This window comes from Mandrillus leucophaeus, unplaced genomic scaffold (genome assembly GCF_000951045.1).
Source record: "Mandrillus leucophaeus isolate KB7577 unplaced genomic scaffold, Mleu.le_1.0 Scaffold17, whole genome shotgun sequence".
Taxonomy (NCBI): Eukaryota; Metazoa; Chordata; class Mammalia; order Primates; family Cercopithecidae; genus Mandrillus; species Mandrillus leucophaeus.
Window position 1 is genome coordinate 4,337,863 of NW_012101698.1, and position 20,118 is coordinate 4,357,980.

General features: G+C 45.4%; 1 protein-coding gene across 2 annotated transcripts; it reads right to left on the reverse strand.

The window, feature by feature from the left end:
* Positions 1-3,727: 3,727 nt before the first annotated feature.
* On the reverse strand, positions 3,728-17,169 carry CHST4 (carbohydrate (N-acetylglucosamine 6-O) sulfotransferase 4). Of its 2 annotated transcripts, XM_011976741.1 has the most exons (3): positions 17,042-17,169; positions 16,079-16,271; positions 3,728-5,664 (listed from the first exon to the last, which is right to left on the reverse strand). In XM_011976741.1, the coding sequence occupies exon 3, from the start codon at positions 5,644-5,646 to the stop codon at positions 4,480-4,482; it is 1,167 nt and encodes a 388-aa protein (XP_011832131.1). In that variant the 5' UTR covers positions 5,647-5,664; positions 16,079-16,271; positions 17,042-17,169; the 3' UTR covers positions 3,728-4,479. The 2 variants fall into 2 exon arrangements, with proteins under 2 accessions (XP_011832131.1, XP_011832133.1); XM_011976743.1 differs by lacking the exon at positions 17,042-17,169 and having other exon boundaries at positions 15,895-16,140.
* Positions 17,170-20,118: the final 2,949 nt, after the last annotated feature.

The window sequence follows — 20,118 nt, forward strand, 5'->3', positions numbered from 1 at the left end:
CTGCGAAGAGGTCTCCTATTGCCCCTGTAGAATAGCACCCTCCTTCACTGCCAAGCCCCTTCTCTTTATTTTTCTTCATAGTACTTAGCATCTGACATATATTTTTTGTTCTCTTGCCCCCAACAGACTAAAATGTCTGTTGTATGAAAGGAGAGGCTTTGCCTGTTGTGTTTGCTGCCGTATCCACAGCACCTAGAAGATTCCTAGGCATATAGTAGATACCCATTAGTTGTGTGAAAAAAATGAAAACATCCCTTAGCCGAGTGCTGTATCCAAATTTCCTTACTCTGGTTATTGGTTACACTTTTCCTTGTCACTGCATTGAAAAAAACAAAGCAAAACAAAACAAAACAAAAAAACACAAAAAAACCTTTCTCTGAATGACCAGGGACCTTCATCCAGAAGTGGGGCATAACCCTTGACACGAGGGGCAGTGTGTTGGGGACCCTCAACTAATGCCTATCAGAGGTCTATTGTTAACTGGACTAGGTCACTCAGAGTTCATTTTTACTTTTGCTTTGTTGGTCTGTGAAAGTTATTCAACAGAGTCATGATAATGTACATAGTTAATGAAGTCAATTTATATTTAGCTTGGGTATAAATCACATAGTAAATTATAAATGATATTTTGAGAAACATATTACAGACAATTCAATGGCAGATTTTTGCATAAAAATTAACAGACATTGATTTTCTCTCTCTCCATAACCACTATTCATAAGCTGAAAAAATGTAGTTTTAATGAAAGTGTATTAAAAACTTAGCAACTGCTCTCATTCTATAGAACATGAAGTCACGGCTGGGCATGGTGGCTCATGCCTGTAATCCCAGCATTTTGGGAGGCCAAGGCAGGCGGATCACCTGAGGTCAGGAGTTCAAGACCAGCCTGACCAACATGGCGAAACCCCGTTTGTACTAAAAAATACAAAAATTAGTCAGGCGTGGTGGCGGATGCATGTAATCCCAGCTACTCGAGAAGCTGAGGCAGGGAGAATTGCTTGAACCCAGGAGGCAGAGGTTGCAGTGAGCAGAGATCACGCCACAGGACTCTAACCTGGGTGACAGAGCGAGACTCCATCTCAAAAAACAAACAGAAAGAAAGAAAATGAAGCCACATAGTAACTACAGATGGAAACAGAGTTAAGTTACTGTTGACACCCCTTTGCCTAAAACCTATTCCCCTTTCACCATCCAGATAATTACTTATAAATTTTGAGACCTCCACTCCCCGACTCCCAATTACAAACAGTAGGAGTTGGAGGAGTTGCCTAGTTTGGGATTTTGTAAAGAAATCTATTGCTGCATTGCAATTAGGCAATTCAGGCTGTTATGGTTACATTAGACTTGAGAGAGGCTCATTCCCTAAACCCTAAAAATTAGCTTTGAGAAATTTGATCAATTCACCCCTAATCTGGGTTTAAACCCATGTACAGACTCTATGCAGCTAGACAGGCTGAGGTGGAAACACCTTTCTGTTGTTGGGGGTTGGGGATGGGACAGATGTCTCCGAATTAGGAAGGATGTCTTGTAGAACACCATCCTGTATGCTTGTCACCAGTTCTCATGTCCCCAGACGCCTCATATCTCACAATTGTTGCCACTCTCACCACTGAATCCCAGTTCCAGCCTCCTGAACACTTCAACAAGACACTGTGCCATTGTTCACTGCAGTCTTGTTCAACACTGGGTCAGGCTTTTAAGATTATATAGCACTTTTTTTTTTTTTTTTTTTTTTTTTTTTTTTTTTTTTTAGGCAGTCTCGTTCCGTCACCCAGGCTAGAGTGCTGAGGCGCTGTCTCAGCTCACTGCAACCTCCGCCTCCTGGGTTCAAGCAATTCTCCTGCCTCTGCATTCCGAGCAGCTGGGATTACAGGTGTGCACCACCACACCTGGCTAATTTTTTGTATTTTTAGTAGAGACATGGTTTGTCCATGTTGGCCAGGCTGGTCTCAAATTCCTGACTTCAAGTGATCTGCCCACCTTGGCCTCCCAAAGTGCTGGAATTACAGGCATGAGCCACCACACCCAGCCTATATAGCATGATTTTATATTATGCACTCTATGCTATATAAAAATGCCATGATATTATATATTCTTTAAACTTTTTGGCCTAGGAGGATGGGGTTGAATGAGGGATTAGATGATACACATATAAAAATGAATTTAGACCAGAGTTGTCCAATCAAACTTTTGCAATGGTGGACATTATATCTATGCTGCCCAATATAGTAGCCACTAGCCTCACGTGGCTATTGGGTCCTTGAAATGTGGCTAGTGTGACTGAGGAGCTAAAAATTTATTTTTAATTAACTTAAATCTAAACAACTATTGGTGGCTAGTGGCTACTCTATCAGAGAGCACAGATATTTTCTTCAAGGGTGTGGCTCTTAGATTCTGGACCTCATTGGATATCTCAGACTTGGAATGCAGGCAATTTAAAGCTGTTCTAAAGTGGATCTTGAATAACTCTGAGACTTCTGTGTGGCTAGTCTCTTTTCTTGTATTAAGATGGGGTGATCTTTTTGGAGAAGGACAAGCAGGCATCACATAGGGATGGCTCATAAAGAGGTTGCTAACTTTAAAACAATTCAGACAGAGACCAGACTTTCAGAAGGGAAATCAGAGGTAGTTGAGTCTACCACTGTCTCTTTCCTTACTGGCCCTCTTCACTGTGTTCACACCGTCATCTGCTGTTCTGGTTTTATTTTTAATGCTGGGAAATTTTACTCTGACATTGTTTAGGGGGTAAACATTTGCCTTGTAGAGGCAAGCGTTTGCCTGGGAGATCCTAGGCTCTTAGGAGTTTTTAAAGATTTGGACATTAGAATAAATTAGCTTCTTTAAAGCCACATGTAAATTAACTTCAAGAGACCCAGCTGGGAAAAGTAGCTACTGAAGTATCTCAGGCAGTGGAGAAGCTCAATCACTACTCGGCCGAATGGAGTGCAAGAGTTCTGACCCGACATCCAGGACGCTTTATGAAGCTCGTCAAAAGGTGGCAACAAAAAGAAAGAGAAAATGACACAATCTCTCAGACTTGGACAAAGTGAGATATTTAAAAAGTCAGGACTCAGAGGTCCACGGAATTCCAGACATATAGGGAGCTTCTTTCTATTCTTTCCAACACACGGACATCACCCGTGTCAAGAGCAAGTGGCATACATACTCTGCGTTTGTGGAAGAGTCACCTTTCTTGGAGCAAGAAGGTGAACAGTGTTGCTGCCTGGTGCAAGGTGCACTAGTGCCAGGCTAGCCATGGAAGAGTCACCAGAACTCCAGCCCCCATACTGGGGGATTCTGATTCTAGCAGATTTGAGGCAGTGCCTGGCAATCTGCATTTTTTAACAGGTGAGATTCTATTGTAAAACTAGATCTGGGGGCTCCTGCCAAGATTGGTAGTAACAACTTTTCTTATTGGGAGAAGTGGCCAGGAGGAGCTAAATAGCACCAGTCATACTAGAACTGAGGTCCTCTGGCTGAGGGATCAGAGTGAAAAAACTCTCTGCCCAGACCCTAGGTGACACATATGGCATTATCACAACTTATACCTCACACAAGAAAGAAAGGGCTTAGCTGCTGATTGTCTCTTTTCCACCAGTTCTTGAGAGGGCATAGACTTAGTTCATCATCTGAAACCAAACATTATCTTAGCAACTTTCCATATAAATGGGTGATAGATAATAGCAAAGGTGTTTAAAAAAACCAATAAAGATGATTACATCTATTCTTAGCTTAGGATCCCATAAGAATGAACATTTACTGCTAATAATTAAGAAGCATAAAAAGGGACATTCTAAACAGAATCTTATTTTGGAATTTTAGTATTAACAGATGGCAGCTTCACAGGTCAAAGTCTCCTATGTGATAGGAAGATGCAGAGGGGAAGTGATATTCAAATGCAGCCCAGGCACCCTGTGAACTTAAGAGCTTGCTCTTTTGTGCAGAGATTTTGTTTCATATTTCTGATTACCGATAGCTGTGATGATCAAGCTCACAAGTAGGCATCCAACCTTGTTCCCACTTCCTTCCTTGAATCCACTGGGAACTCCGAGGGCTCAGAATTTGCATCTCTGTGGAAAATGCTGGTGAGCTCTTTGGTGAAAGATCCATTCCCCATTGGGCAAGATGTGGACAGGGAGGTTTATGGATCAATTCCACTGATACCTTGTCATGCTTAATAGGGCTCCAGGCCACAAAGTCTCTGAAGTCTGCCCAGACAGGAAGATCAAGAAAAGAAGAAGAGCAATACCCTGTTTCACTGGTGGGATGTGCTGCTCACATAAGGTTCCCGAGTCTGTTTTCTAGACACAAGCATGGACACAAAAATCCTTCTGCTTGAGCATGTGTGGGCACAACTCACACTCAGTGTGATACCCACAGACATGTAGTTAAGGCTCAGAGATGTAGGCAAGGCTCAGAATCATTCAGAGAAAGTGACTGAGGCTGACACCAGGTGGAGGCAAAGCCTTCTCAACCCTCTTAGTGGTTTTGCTCAGGGACAGTCCATGTAGACAGAAGATCCAGCAACAGGTTTCTCTGTTCTTGTTCAGATCTGACGTGGCGGTAGCCCAGCAAATTCATGGCATCGCCACAGGCTTTCTGAAGTCGAGAAACCTTTTCATAGGGCAAAGACCAGCGCCAAGCCTGGGAGACATTTAGGGCATCCCTGGCATTTGTTTGGAAGGCGTGGTCACCCATGCCCTTGCCTCGGGTGATGTTATGCACCCAGGTATGAAGATGGGGCAAGAATTCCAACCCCACGAATTCATACATTCGGGAAGTCTGGGCCACAGGGGCTCGGACCAGGTCCTCATAGCGCACGAGCAGGTAGCGTTCCTGCAGGGCCTTGGGCAAGGACTGGATGGTCTTGTAGATCTCCAGGTGGCTTTGGCAGATGACCTGCATCACATAGTAGGGTTGGTCCTCCTCCTTGAGTTTGTGCTCATGCTGCCCCATCACAATGCGACTGTCAATCATGAGATCTCCCTTTGTGCGTTCTCGGGAACGGAACACGGCCCGGGGGTCCCGGACCAGGTGCACGATGTGCAGGTTGAGGGAAGGGTCTTTCAGCAGCGGGTAGAGGGACTGCAGGTTGAAGAAGCGCACCTCCTTGAGCACCACGTGGCTGTAGGAGTGGCAGGCCTTCTCCACCACCTCAAAGGGCTGTTGACTGCACAGGAGCCTGCAGTGAGCCTGGGGGATGATTTCTTCTCGTGGGATGATGTCACAGGCAGGTGCTGAACACAGGGCCCGGCTGTTCTCCCACTGGAAGAGGCTGGACTGTCTCCGGGGACCAGGTTCCATGTAGGCATCAAAGACGCTCATGTCACACAAGAACACGGCCCGTATCAGATCCCGCACCGCCATGTGAAGCGTCCAGGCGGTGCTCTGCTTGAAGGTCATCCACACATGCCAGGCAGGCTCCATCAGGTAGAAGACATCTGGGTGCCGCCCAAAAAGCTGCCCCACAAAAGAGGAGCCAGAGCGCCAGGAAGACAGAACCAGCACGTGCACGTGCATGCGCTTGGGCTGTTCCTTCATAGACAGGGAGCTGATGTTGTGGCTGTTCATATAGAAGAATAGAGCCAAGATGGCCATCTGGAAAACCAGAAATAGCAGGAGCTTCATTTTTTTAGGCAGTAGCATTGTCCTGAAGTGGCAGACCTTTAAGGAACAAATAGAAAGGGTGGAGTTGGGCTGCTGTTTTACTGTTTGCCTTCTATTCCCCTTCTGGCCAAAGCCACCTGCTCTCTGACCCTCCACCAAGGAGCAACATGGGAAGCCAGAGGATTCCTGCCAACAGTGGCGCCAATTCCTCTCCACATCACTTCCTGTCCTTTACACTTAGTGTGTTGATACATTCTCCTTCAGGGTCTTTAATTCCTCCTTCCTGGTCTTTCTAAACCAAGCCGCCTTGCCCATTGGTTTACCAAAAATATCTGAACTGAGCCATATTTAATCAGCATAAGGAAATGGCTCCATCATGGTGCCCTGCCGACAAGGATGTCTTCAGACAGGCCATGTAGGGGAGGCTTCACCTCAGTCTAACTCAACTCTTGGTTGAATGCCTTGTGATTCCTGCAGAAACAGAGGGAGATAAGCACCTAGTGGAGAACTGCCTCGAGGCCACTGCTTACTCATCCCTCCATCATAAGGGAGACTGCAGCCAAGACTGTGTCTCATCTCCCTCCCTCACTGCAATTAAGCACAGGACTTTCCACTCCAGTCCCTCAAAGGATAGGGCTGCAGACTGTACAACTGCTTGGCTTTAGTTGGAATTGTCTCCTCAAAGGCAGAGCCAGGTGCTCATGGTGCCTGTCACCTATTTATCTGCTAGCTGGTGTTCTACCATCAGTGTGCAGTGAAAAGTCTACTTCCAGCACCTGACCTCACCTGCCCATTTCTCACCCTGCCCTAGATAGCAAATCCTTCTGATTTGGTGTCATCCCGTGGGACCAAGGCCATGGGGAGTTGATCCAATGTTGACCTTGTATCTGTGTAGGTAATAAACTGTCTGACTCTATTTGAGCTGAATTAGAGTTATTTGAGCTATTAGAGTCTCCTTACCTGCCAACTCTAAGAAAGCATGGCAAGCCAACCTAAGTGCCACAGATCTCAGAGCTGTGTCACTCTCACCGGTGATACTTGTGACCCATGACTCCCACATTGCTGCTTGAGGCATGCTTGATTACGTGGGACAGCCTACTCAGGGCAGCTCAGTAGAGTTGGGCAAGCGTATATCACACAACCCTAGGGAGTGCCATCCCATCAAGAATTTAGATATTTATTTTCAAAATGTTATTTTGTAGGTGACAGTAAAGTATCTTGGTCCAACAAAATAAATATATTAAGGCTAGGCGCAGTGGCTCATGCCTGTAATCCCAGCACTTTGGGAAACTGAGCTGGGCAGATCACTTGAGGTCAGGAGTTTGAGACCAGCCTGGCCAACATGGCAAAACCCTGTCTCTACCAAAAATACAAAAATTAGCTGGGTGTGTTGGTGCATGCCTATAGTCCCAGCTACTTGAGAGGCTGAGGCAGGAGAATCGTTTGAACCTGGGAGACAGAGGTTGCAGTGAGCTGAGATCACGCCACTGCACTCCAGCCTGGGTGAAAGGCTGAGACTCCATCTCCAAAAAAACCCACAAATAAAACAAAACAAAAAAAAATAAGTATATTAAGATGGTTTTCCTGTTGATAGACAGTAAATATCTAGAGAAAGGAGTCTCACTTTGTGATTCGTACGAAGTCTCATACTGACTGAAGGCAACATTTTGCCATCAGGGCTTGCTTTGTGTGAAAGGACCGCGGTTCCCAGTTCTATGCTAGAATGTTATTCCAAGGGAGATTTTAACCTCCTTCCCACATGACTTTGTCATTCTGGGTGACCTTCTGACATAAATAACTATTGGGAGAGAGAATAGCTATTGCACATAGTAAAATATTCATAGTAGTAGTAAGGCATTCATTTGTATATCACCATATACACAAGAAATTCTCCCTTCTGGCTTTAGTAAAAAATAGAGGCTAGATTTCCAGATGGTAACTGGGGCTGGGTTTGGGGGTCAGCTATTTTTGTGGTGGCAGGTCTTATACCATTTTTTAAAAAAGTTTTTATTATTTATTTATTTATTTATTTTTGGCAGAGATGAGGTCTTGAAATGTTGCTCATGGCTGAGCACAGTGGCTCATACCTGTAGTCCCAACACTTTTGGAGGCCGAGGCAGGTGGATCATATGAGGTCAGGAGTTCCAAGACCAACCTGGCCAACATGGTGAAACCCTGTCTCTGCTAAAAATACAAAAATTAGCTGGACATGGTGGCTGGTGCCTGTAATCCCAGCTACTTGGGAGGCTGAGGTAGGAGAATCACTTGAATCCGAAAGGCGGAGATTGCAGTGAGCCGAGATTGTGCCATTGTACTCCAGCCTGGGCAACAAGAGCAAAACTCTGTCTCAAAAAAGAAAAAAATAAAAATGTTGCTCAGGCTGATCTTGAATTCTTGGCCTCAAACAATATTCCTGCCTCAGCCTCCCAAAGTTCTAGGATTACAGGCATGAGCCACCATGCTCAGCCTAAAAAGTTTTTAATAGGTAATAGTCACATGATTCGAATTGTTTTGAAAAGTATCTACAGACTTGGAATTTAAAGCAAGTGTTTTCTCAGATTCTGTATGCAGGAGGGAGAAAAGTGCCTGCCAGCCTGCAGCCCAGCCTGACACACCCCAGGCTTTTAACGTATGTCACTGCGGAGGGGAAATCTTTTTTTTTTTTGAGACGGGGTCTTGCTCTGTCGCCAAGCTGAAGTGCAGTGGCGTGATCTCGGCTCACTGCAACCTGCCGCTCCCGGGTTCAAGTGATTCCCCTGCCTCAGCCTCCTGAGTAGCTGGGACTATAGGCTCGCGCCACCAGGCTCGGCTAATTTTTGTATATTAGTAGAGACGGGGTTTCACCATGTTGACCAGGATGGCCTTGATCTCCTGACCTTGTGATCCGCCCGCCTCAGCCTCCCAAAGTGCTGGGATTACAGGCGTGAGCCACTGCGCCCAGCCAGGAGGGGAAATCTTATGAGAAGCACTTGTGCCTGTGAGAGAGGCCTGTAGTCAGAAATTAGGAACTTCTAGAGCTATTTGTCAACATGGGTAGTGACATATCTTTAAAGGGGTCATAGTATTTTTCCAGAGGAAAGAAAACCTAAGAATTTTACTAGCTGACAAATTAGTCCTCTCTTCTTTACGTACTGACAGCTGCTATTTATCTGCTAGCTGGTGTTTTGTCATCAGTGTACAGTGAAACGTCTACTTCCAGCACCTGACCTCACCTGCCCATTTCTCATCTTGCCCCAGATAGCAACTAAGTTTGTTTGTTTGTTTGTTTGTTTTTTTGAGACAGAGACTTGCTCTGTTGCCCAGGCTGGAGTGCTGTGGTGTGATCTCGGTTTGCTGAAACCTCCGCCTCCCGGGTTCAAGCGATTCTCCTGCCTCAGCCTCATAAGTAGGTGGGACCACAGGCACACACCACCACGCCCAGCTAATTTTCGTATTTTTAGTAGAAACGAGGTTTCACCATGTTAACCAGGCTGGTCTCGAACTCCTGACCTCAAGTGGTCTGCCTGCCTCGGCCTTCCAAAGTGCTGGGATTATACAGGTGTGAGCCACTGTGTCTGGCCTAAGTTCATTTTTTAATGTGTCTTTTCAGTTGCTTTATGTGTACACAAGAACATTCAAATGTGTATGTGTTCTTAATTTTTTTCCTCTTTAAAATGTAAAAAAAAAAAAAAAATTCAAGTTATCTGTTCTGTGCTGCCCTTCATTTTTAGTTGTCAATATGTCTTAGGGAGCATTCCAGGGCAGCTTGTAAAGCAGTTCCTCGTTCCTTGTTGCTTCGAAGAAGTATTATATGGATTAACCACAGTTTATTTAATCAGTTTCCTCATTGATGGGCTTACAAGTTATTTCCAGTCTTTTGCCATTTCAAATGCTTCAGTGATGACCTTTATGTTCACACACCATCACACATGTATGTAAGATCACACATGTATGAAAGCAGCCTTCATACTGATCAGAAACTATTATCTATGTCCAGGGCTCCAGAGACCTGCGAGAGTGGATTTTAGGAGAGAAACTGGGCAGCCACAAAGGAGACTCTTGGCCCTTATAGCTTTCTTCCTGAAGGGAGAGCATGCCTTGCCAGTTCGTGGGTTTTCCTTGGAAGTCCCCTGAACCTTCTGGGAAGTATGAAATGACTCAAGCCAAACCTTGGGTGGCAATAGCAGAAAAACCCCTTTTCTTGCATTCATAATAACAGTGCTTTTCCTCTGGATGTGCCAAAAAGATCCAATGAGGATCATCTCACCTTCATGCCTGAAAATCACTTGCTATACGCCAGGAAAATGTCAATGAGTGGTAATTCCTGCCCTGTAGTCTTAGCCCTGTAGATTAGAACAGGACCGGCTAGGCTGGGTGTGGTGGCTCACATCTGTAATCCCAGCACTTTGGGAGGCCTAGGTGGGTAGATCACGAGGTCAGGAGATCGAGACTATCCTGGCTAACACGGTAAAACCCTGTCTCTACTAAACATACAAAAAATTAGCTAGGCGTGGTGGCAGGCACCTGTAGTCCCAGCTACTCAGGAGGCTGAGGCAGGAGAATGGCGTGAACCAGGGAGGCAGAGCTTGCAGTGAGCCAAGATCGTACCACTGCACTTCAACATGGGTTACAGAGCAAGACTCCCATCTCAAAGAAAAAAAAAAAAAAAAGAACAGAACCAGCTAGGATGTGCTCCTAGTTCTTAAAACTTGAGTGCAAGAGGAAAATGATTAGAAACTAGGCTATTATTGATCATGGTCCAAGGATGTCCTTCCTCCCCGCAAAGACTGAAGAGGTGACTTTAGCAAGAGACTTCTCCTAAGGGCAATGTGAGTATGAGAAAAAGTTTGGAACAAAAATAGGAAGCAATGGAGCAAAACCAAAAGGAGAGGAAAATGAGAAGAACTTAACCTGTATACACTTATAAGGAAATGGTGATAGAATTTTATAAGCAGGGCTTATAATTAGGAAAAAGCTAACATTTCCTAGGGATTAGGAGAATAGACCTTTCAAAGCGACACCCTCCCTTCCTCCATCCAACTTGGGGCCAGTTCTGAGTCCTGTGCGGGGGCTTGATGGCTATGGGCCCTCCTTGCCTGCCAACTGCTGCTGGCCTGAAGCCCGTTTCCTCCCCAAGCTGGAGCTGGGCCTTCTAACTGCCCCCAGTTGTTCTCAGGTGTTAGTTGTCCACGGTTCTGAGGCACTCCCGTGGAAATCCTCTGACTTATTTTTCTTTCCGTGAGCACTTGCCCCGGCTAGAAAGCGTAGCTTTTGTGAAGCAAGTTCCATCCCTTGTCACTGAACCTCAAGACACATCAGGATCTAGACGACACATGATGGGCTGGCCGGAGAGCCAGGGGATACTTTAGGATGTGTCTTGGGCAAAACTCGTTTCTGAAGACTGTAATCAGCAGCAGAGGCAGATGCTCCTGGGCCCGGGCAGAAGCGAGGTGATGCGAGTCAGGGTGCTTCATGGAAGGGGACTCTTCAATAGTGTCCTCGAATCCCGCTCTCCCATTGCCAGAATTCCCAGCTGTTCGTCTCTAGGGTGGCCTTTGACGTCAACCTTTCTATTCTGTCTCTCAGCATCTCCCCATCACCCACGGCTGCCCAAAACTACCTTTTTCATTTTTTTTTTAAAATTACTATTTTTTTTGAGATGGAGTCTCACTCTGTCAGTGATCTCAGCTCACTGAAACCTCTGCCTCCTGGGTTCAAGTGATTCTCGTCCCTCAGCCTCCCAGGTGACTGGGATTACAGGCGCCCGCCACCATGCCCAGCTAATTTTTGTGTTTTTAGTAGAGACAAGGTTTCGCCATGTTGGCCAGGCTGGTCTCAAACTCTTAACCTCAAGTGATCCACCAGCCTCAGCCTCCCAAAGTGCTGGGATTACAGGTGTGAGCCACCACGCCTGGCCCAAAATCTTTTTGTTTTCCTTTTTTTTTAGAGTCAGGGTCTCACTCTGTCGCCCAGGATGGAGTACAGTGGTGTGATCATAGCTCATTGCAGCCTTGAACTCCTGGCCTCAAGTGATTCTCGATCCTCCTGTCTCAGCCTCCCCAGTAGCTGGGATCACAGGTGTGTCCAATCACACCCAGATAATTTTTTTATTTTTCACTAGAGACTGGACCTCACTATATTGCCCAGGCTGTTGTCAAACTCCTGGCCTCAAGCCACCTTCCAGCCTTGGCCTCCCAAAGTGCTGGGATTACAGGTGTGAGCCACTGCACCTGGCCAAAAGTATCTTTTTAAAGCACAAGTCTATTAACTTCCCTCTTAAAAATCCTTCAATAAATTTCCAGTGTATATGGGATTAAATAAACATCCCCACGCTTTGCACCTGGGGTCCTTCATGGCCTAGTCTTGATTTCACATCACTCCTCTCTGTTTTAGTGCCTTAGGCTCCCGACTTTCAGTTCTTCCCAACTTGCCTTGTGATTTAAAAGCCCTGAGATTTTTGCAGGACAGCCACTGTTCCTTCAAGAATCTGACCACAGCCTGCCTTCTCCCTGAAAGAAATTCTGTCTCTTCCTCCTGAGATTTTTTTGTTTTAATTTTATTTTTTAGACAGAGTCTTGCTCTGTCACCCAGGCTGGAGTGCAGTGGCACCATCTTGGCTCACCACAACCTTCGCCTCCTGGGTTCAAGTGATTCCCCTGCCTCAGCCTCCCGAGTAGCTGGGATTATAGCCATGCCCAGCTAATTTTTGTATTTCTAGTGGAAACGGGGATTTGCCATGTTGGTCAGGCTGGTCTTGAACTCCTGATCTCAGGTGATCCTCCCGCCTGGGCCTGCCAAAGTCCTGGGACCACGGGTGTGAACCACCGCAACCGGCCCCCTCCTGAGATTAATTTGTTTCCCAGACCTTCTATTAGCAGCCTTCCATCTTGACAGTAAAAGGCTGTATGAGTGCCTCTCTTTTCTCTGGGCCGCTATAGCTTAAGGGAAAGGCTGTATCTTATCTTACAGGTAAATAACAGTTCTACAAATGATCAGGGCTCGGCTTATTAAACACTTGCTAAATAAATGAGTAAGTGAGTAAATAGATGAGCGTGGGCTCAATCTCCTGATCAAGATCGCGCCACTGCACTCTAGCCTCGGCGACAGAGCGAAACTCCGTCTCAAAAAAAAAAAAAAAAAAAAAAAAAAAAAAAAAGCCACACAGCAATTGCTAGAAAGCAGAAAACCAAAGGAGCTCCTTTAAGAGAATGAAACGTAAGTATCCGTTTCTGAAATGCACACGGGACACTCTTCAGCATCACTGACTAAAATTTAGGCTATTGAATGGAGCAGTGAGCACATAACCCATGCCGTCTCAGTTACTTGGACCAAGCTACTAATAAAGTCAGAGGCATGGGTTGGATGCAATATGGCACAGTAACCCTCAGTCCAAAAAACAGTTACTATACCAAGCATTAATTAAAACCAGGAGGGAAATTATTTTTCTCTCCCTGTATGAAAATTAGTTTTAGAAAACATTTAAAATATAAAAACCGCATTGCTGGGTGACAGGCTACCTTGCTGGAATCAGCTCAGTTACTAGGCTGACAAAGCAAAAGCAAAAAACAAAGCAAAACAAAAAACAAAAACAAAACAAAACCCAACCTCAGCACATTCCATCATCACCCCCCCAAAAAATTAATTTAAAAACATGTTGCCCCAATGATGGGTGAGCGGTATCATCTTAAAACACAAAGGACAGCCATTTCTGAGGAGTCAAGAGAACCTCAGGATCTTGAAAACACCACCAAAGAGGTGGTGAGAAGGGAGAATCTATGTTTGGCACAGGAACCACGAAGGTGCCGGATGGGTGACCTCAAGCAGCAGCTGATTAGAGAGAGCTGAATTATAGATGTCCCCCAAATCGGTACCATGTAGCCTTGTAGAGACAAAATCGGAAATTCTGAGGCGGGGCAGGAAACCAGACAGATATTAATTTAAGAAGTCTGGATTCCAGTCACTGGATACATTCCTAACTTACACTTCCCAAGAGATTATGCCCCTTACAAGTAGAAATTAGATACAGCAGAAGATACCTTGAGCAAAGAGAGAGAGAATGGGGTTGGATTGGGGAAACTGGCATCCTCACAAATAGCCTGAAGACCTAGGAAACCTCTGGATATAGGCACCTGGGTAAAGGGTGTCCATATAACAAACTCTCCCTAGACAGTGTCAGGAGGATTGGACCTGGGTCCCGCTAGGGCTGTGCCACTAGTGCCAAGGACAGTGCATGGCACATAGTAGGTGCTCAAGGAACATCTATCAACAAATGACAAATGAACATATATTGTGCAGTGTTTTTTTTTACTATATGAGACCCAGAAAGGAAGATTGAGCAAGATACTATAAACCAAAAATAAAATTCTAAGTTCCCCCAACCATCTGAAAGGACTTCCTCCTCAGCCAGGACTTTTTTTTTTTTTGACATGGATTCTTGCTCTGTTGTCCAGGCTGGAGTGCAGTGGCATGATCTCGGCTCACTGCAACCTCGACTCCCCAGGTTCAAGCGATTCTCCTGCCTCAGCCTCCCGAGTAATTGGGATTATAGGCACGTGCCCATGTAATCCCATGCCTGGCTAATTTTTTGTATTTTTAGTAGAGACGGGGTTTCACCATGTTGGCCAGGCAGGTCTCGAACTCCTGACCTCAAGTGATCCACTGCCCCAGTCTCCTAATAGTGCTGGGATTACACCCGTGAGCCACTGTGCTCAGCCAGGGGTCTTTTTAAAATTTAACTTGAGAGACTGTTTCAGGCCATGACAAGAAGTGGGGGTCTGACATGCCTCATTATACCTCTCCAGCATTAACACCAACACAGACCTTAAGTCTGATAAGAAACATTTTACAACCTATTCTCTGTGAAGCCTACCACCTGAAGGTTTCCTCTGCAAATAAGAACTTGGGTCTCCACAATCCGTTATCTTAACCCAGACATTCCTTTCTATTGATCTCAGGTCCTTAGATAAACTCAACCAACTGTCAACTAGAAAAATTTTAAATCTACCTATAAGCTGGAACCTCCCACCCATACTTTTTTTCTTTCTTTCTTTCTTTTTTTTGAGATGGAGTTTTGCTCTTGTTGCCCAGGCTAGAGTGCAATGGCAGGATCTCAGCTCACTGTGGACTCCACCTCCCGGGTTCAAGCGGTTCTCCTGCCTCCACCTCCCGAGTAGCTGGCAGTACAGGTGACTGCTACCATGCCCGGCTAATTTTTTTTGGTATTTTTCGTACAGACGGGGTTTCACCATGTTGGCCAGGCTAGTCTTGAACTCCTGGCCTCAGGTGATCCACCTGCCTCAGCTTCCCAAAGTGCTGGGATTACAGGCGCGAGCCACCGCACCTGGCCAGATGTATTTCTTAAATGTATTTGATTGAAGTCTCATGTCTCCCTAAAGTGTATAAAACCAAGCTGCACCCTGACCACCTTGGATACATGTTCTCAGGACCTCCTGAGGGCTGTGTCACGGGCCATGGTCACTCATATTTGGCTCAGAATAAATCTCTTCAAATATGTCACAGAGTCTGACTCTTCATCGACAATATTACATTTATTTTACACATAGAAAAGTATTTCAGTTCCAATTAGAAGTTTCAAACTTGTCCAAGGCCATGCAAGATAGACGTATCTTCTACCTTAGCTGATATGCTGGCACCATAACTTAATCATATTGCACATGAGCATGGTGTTCCACATTTTTAAAGCCCTTTTAGCTGCAATTATGATAATGATCCAGTTAGATATTTTAGACAGTGATGAGCCATTTCCTCATTTTTCAGAATAAATAAACTAAATTTTAATTGGCTCATCCGGGATAATAGCCCTTTCTGGATCAGAACCCAGGTTTTGGGGGTCCCAGGGCTGAGAGTTTTCAATGGTCACACTATCCCTTACCTGAGCTAGAGAAAACCTACAGTTCCTTACACCTCCTGCCTTCCACTCCCCAGCAGAAAACAGAGGAGAAGCTGCAGGAAGTACAGAAATGTGAGCTCCAAAGCCGGGATCTGAACTAGTCTGTTGCACCAGGGGACCATCTACAAAATATACATCAGAACAGCCTGACCTGCTTTCTGGGCTCTTTTGGACCCATTTAGGGATAGAGCTGGTGGGGCTCGGGGCTGCTGGTGAGCAGCTTGTGTTTTAGTTTGCCCAGAAAATTCCCCAGGTGATCTGATTTATCCCCTCTACGCAAACCGCCTTCGCCACTGTAATCTCCAGCTTAGCTGCCAGAGGTTATCTGTTACTCTTGCTCAAGCAGCTCTGGGATAATGGCTCTGCATTGGAGTCGTACACAGAAATTCTCTCCTTACCTTGTGGCTTGGGCTTCCCTGCTGCTTTTGAGAGGCTCACTGCTAGCCGGGCCGTGAGCTTTTCTCCTCTGACTCACCAACTCCCCTCTTGGCTTCCTCCTCCTACTTGCTTTTGCATAACCGTCCCTACTCAGAGCACATTTCACTGTCCTCTCCCTTCTGCCAAAAACAAAAAAGGACCCACCTTGCAAGATGGGCTTGAGAAAGCACTCGCTCCCAGGAAGCTGTGAAAGTAACAGCTTTAACACTGGTGAGACTCGAGGGGTGGGGAGGCTGCTTGAGGTGGGCTGGGAGAAGCAAAGGAGGAAGCATTTTCCCCCAGACTGGAGGCATCCTGGAATGGTGACTCCTGAAAGGCAACTGTGAAGGTCAACTCCCTTGGGGGAGAGTAGGGAGGGGGGAAAAAAGGGAAAGAAGTGAAAAAAGGGAAAGAGTGAGAGAGACCCAGGGAGAGCTAGCAGATGAGGCTGATAGGGAAATTTCTTGACACTTACAACCGGACAGGCTACAAAATCTCAAACCTGATTCCTAGACCTTATCTTATCTCCGAGGAGAAAATGTGAAAGTTATTTCTTGCATTGCATCTGCCTGCTCACTCCACCCTTGGTCTAGGGAGGTAACATTTCTCAGCCTCTGTGTCGTATTCAATATCTTCACCCTTTCTACAAGAGGTAATAAATATTTTCTGGGAGGACCTAGATGTACTGGCTTGGTGGTACAGGAGAAAAAAAAATCCCATTTAAGAAAAAAAGAAACAAGTTATCATTAAAGATTGCAACTTCTCCCTTGCTGTGTGCCCTTGGCCAATCACATACCTACTCTGTGCTACTTTACACGGTTGTCATGAGTCTGAAACAATGGATGCCCATGAATGAACGTAAATTGTGGTGGAGAATGGAAGCCTCAGACTTTCAAGTCCAAGATCTTGCCGGGCAAGTCATACCACCTCTTTGAGCCCTAGAATATTATCAGTGTTAAATAAGGGTAACAATATCTATCTTACAGTATTGTTGTGAATGTTAGGATTAATGCGTGAAGCTCCTAACACAATATTATGACAATATAAGAGTTAAAAAGTGGTTGTTACCATCGAATAATAATGCCTCCCCACCCCCGCACAACTCAGCTGCCAGTTCCTTTTCCAGACCTTGGAAGAGAGAGAGCAGGCAGGGATGTGTGAGCTCCGGGATGATCTTTGCCGATTTCCATCAGCTGAGTCCACTAAGCACAAATGACAAGAACCTGTGGTGCTTGCCTTGAATTGATTTCAATTGTGTGGTTCTTCCTCCCTTCCTGTTTCTCTCTGGCAGAGAGAAGAGAAATTTCTCTTCCTCCAGTGAAGGACTTTGGGCAGAGGTGTAACTGGAAGCGCTGGAACTGGGCAGTTGGTAGTTTTGCTTTTATGGACAAAGAGATGATTCAGGTGCTGGCACGACACAGCGAGATGGCACAAGGCTTCATCACGCATACTCAGAATAGTATGTAATAAATGAAGTTTATTTCTGGAATTTTTCCATTTAATATTTTCAAATCGTGGTTGATGATGAGTAGCTAAAACTGCGAAGCAAAACCGTGGATAAAGGGGGACTCCTGTAGTTTTACTCCAGCCCTTTCTAACGTTCTTTTCGTGTTTTTTCAGAGCCTTCCTAAATATAGTGAGGTCACTCAAATACACCATAACCCCAAGTAATTCAGATCACCTGCCATCTTTCCCTTGCTAGGAATTCATGCTGGCAGAATGCCATCAGCCAAAGAAAGGCATCATCTGGCCACTAGTATACAGTGGTGACCAGTATATTCAGATACTGGACTTCCAAGGGTCTACCACATTCCACAGCACTGGGAAGAAATTTGAATGTTGGTGTCTGATATCCAGGCCTTCCTGTGGAAGTCCTGCAGTCCACGTCTCTAAGGTAGCACTGTCCAATAGCAGTCTCTGTGATGATGGAAATGTTCCATATCTGCACTATACAGTAGCCACTGCCCACCTGAAATGTGCCTAGTGCTACCATATTGGATCATGCAGTCAAGTAAGAGATCTAATCTTTTTCTTTTTGAGTTTCCAAAATCCGATAACAGATATAGACCTCTGTAGAAAAATGTATAGTTGCTCATTTACAAACACAAAATCATGTGCAATGCCAAGGAATCCCAAGTTTAAAATCCCTACAAAAGGCTGTGTGTACTTGAAGTGATTTAGACAATTATCTCATGGGGACCACTATTCAGCAGAGTGGCTGTTCTCATCTTTGCCCTTGGAAGTTTACCATCTTTACTGTCTGGGGACCCACCTGAGTGGTGAAGAGGCCTGGGGTCAGCTACTGACCTAGACTCTGATTTTCTCAGGGGTCAAAAGGATCTTTCTGCTGATTATACTACCTACTTCTGCTACCTTACCCTGACCATCACTCCAAATGAGAATGCAGTTTCTTCACTTCCACACTTACCTACATATCTTTTCTGTCCCTATTGACACTAAAAGGACAGTGATGCTTCCCTGAGTTTCTTTTCATGTAGGGGCTCTAGCATTCCTCATTTTTTTACTCTGAGCATCAGCCTGCAATGCAGATATCCGGGCCTGAAACGGTTGAGGAACATGTCACTCCCTACATTGGTCACCAACCCTGTTTTGCTTACCAAAGCCAGTGTCAGGCCTGAGTAGGTCACTGGCTAAGTGGCTGAGTTTAGAGAATAGATTCTGGAGGGCTTTGTAGTTTGGCTAAGTTTCTGAAGGCTGTAGAGACTGGATCTTAGCATCATAGGGAGCCAGCACCTTTGGAAGAAGTGTCTGCAAGCCAGGGAGGAAATCTTGGTTGCTGTAAATCCTATTATCAAACGGGTAATTGCTTTCAGTAGAACTTGCTTCCTTGAGCTGGGCCCTGGTGGTGGACATCTGTGTAGGGAATCCGCCAGCAATAGGATGTCCCTTATCTGTGTTAGAAATATTTATTTCAACAGTGGGAGAATAAGTTGGACTAGAATAGATCAAGATTGGCAGAAAAATGAACACAGTTTTAAGTTTTTCACTGGTTCTTGCTTTCTTGTTGCTCCTTTGTAAAGAAGAGAGGATAGGAAAATAGGAAATAATGAGCCAGGAGTTCCTAGTAAAGTTCAGGCATCCCTTGTATGTCTTTAATGGTTCAGGAACATAACATTGCTGCATAATTGTGGCTTTATCTGGAATCAGTCTCCTGAAATTCTATCTCTGGTCTTCCAAAAACTGTCAGAGATGGCTTCAGGTGACCCGTGATGATTTAGTCAAGGAGTTTCTGGAGAGGAAATCTGGGGAGACTATCAGTGTGTCTTCCGGTGGACTGTCACCTCATGTATCACATTGATCACCAATGTCTGTCTAAAGGTAAAATAGCCTTTAAATAGCTGTCAAATTTGCCCTCCTTCTTTTTATGTCAACAGCCACTGTCTTCGGTCTGCCTTTCCACTTTTTGTTTGTTGCTTGAATTTCTGCCAACAGCCTCTCACTTTTTCCCATATCTCCAATCTTACCCCCTCCAGCCTTCCCACTCTACCCTGCAGCTAGAGTGATCTTTCCTAGGATGGATCGGATCCCCAGCATTTCCCTGATGAAAATGGTGCAAGGGAGCTCATTAGAGACACAGAGACACAAATTCCTCGAGATGCTTAGTTAGGCACCTTTTAAGAGTTGGTGTCTCTCGGCCGGGTGTGGTGGCTCACGCCTGTAATCCTAGCACTTTGGGAGGCCGAGGTGGGCAGATCACCTGAGGTCGGGAGTTCGAGACCAGCCTGGCCAACATGGCGAAACTGCGTCTCTACTAAAAATACAAAAGTTAGCTGGGCATGGTGGCATACACCTGTAATCCCAGCTACTCAGGAGGCTGAGGCAGGAGAATAACTTGAACTCGGGGAATGGAGGTTGCAGGTAGGTGGGTAGATGATGTGCTGGGAATTTGTAGAAATTCCCTTTTTATTGCTTTTATTTTCCTAGTGAGTGAGGGGATAAGGTTGTCAGCTGAGTCTGAGGATGGGGAAGGAGTTGTGGAAGCTTGAAGAGAGAGAGGAAGATATGGAATGGCAATCTATGAGAATACGTCAGTGACTGTGCTAGGGTAATGAAGTAAGATAGACGAGTGAAGCTGAAGGCCAGTGGTCATAAACTTAAAGTGAAAGCAGATAGCAGAGGTGTGTAGTTTTTCCAACCAAGTTCGGCTACTACTTCTTGTGTGGGGATAGGTGGAGAGTTAGATT

Coding starts and splice junctions, on each gene's coding strand:
- CHST4 (XM_011976741.1), bottom strand. CDS start 5,646: ATGCTACTGCCTAAAAAAATGAAGCTCCTGCTATTTCTGGTTTTCCAG.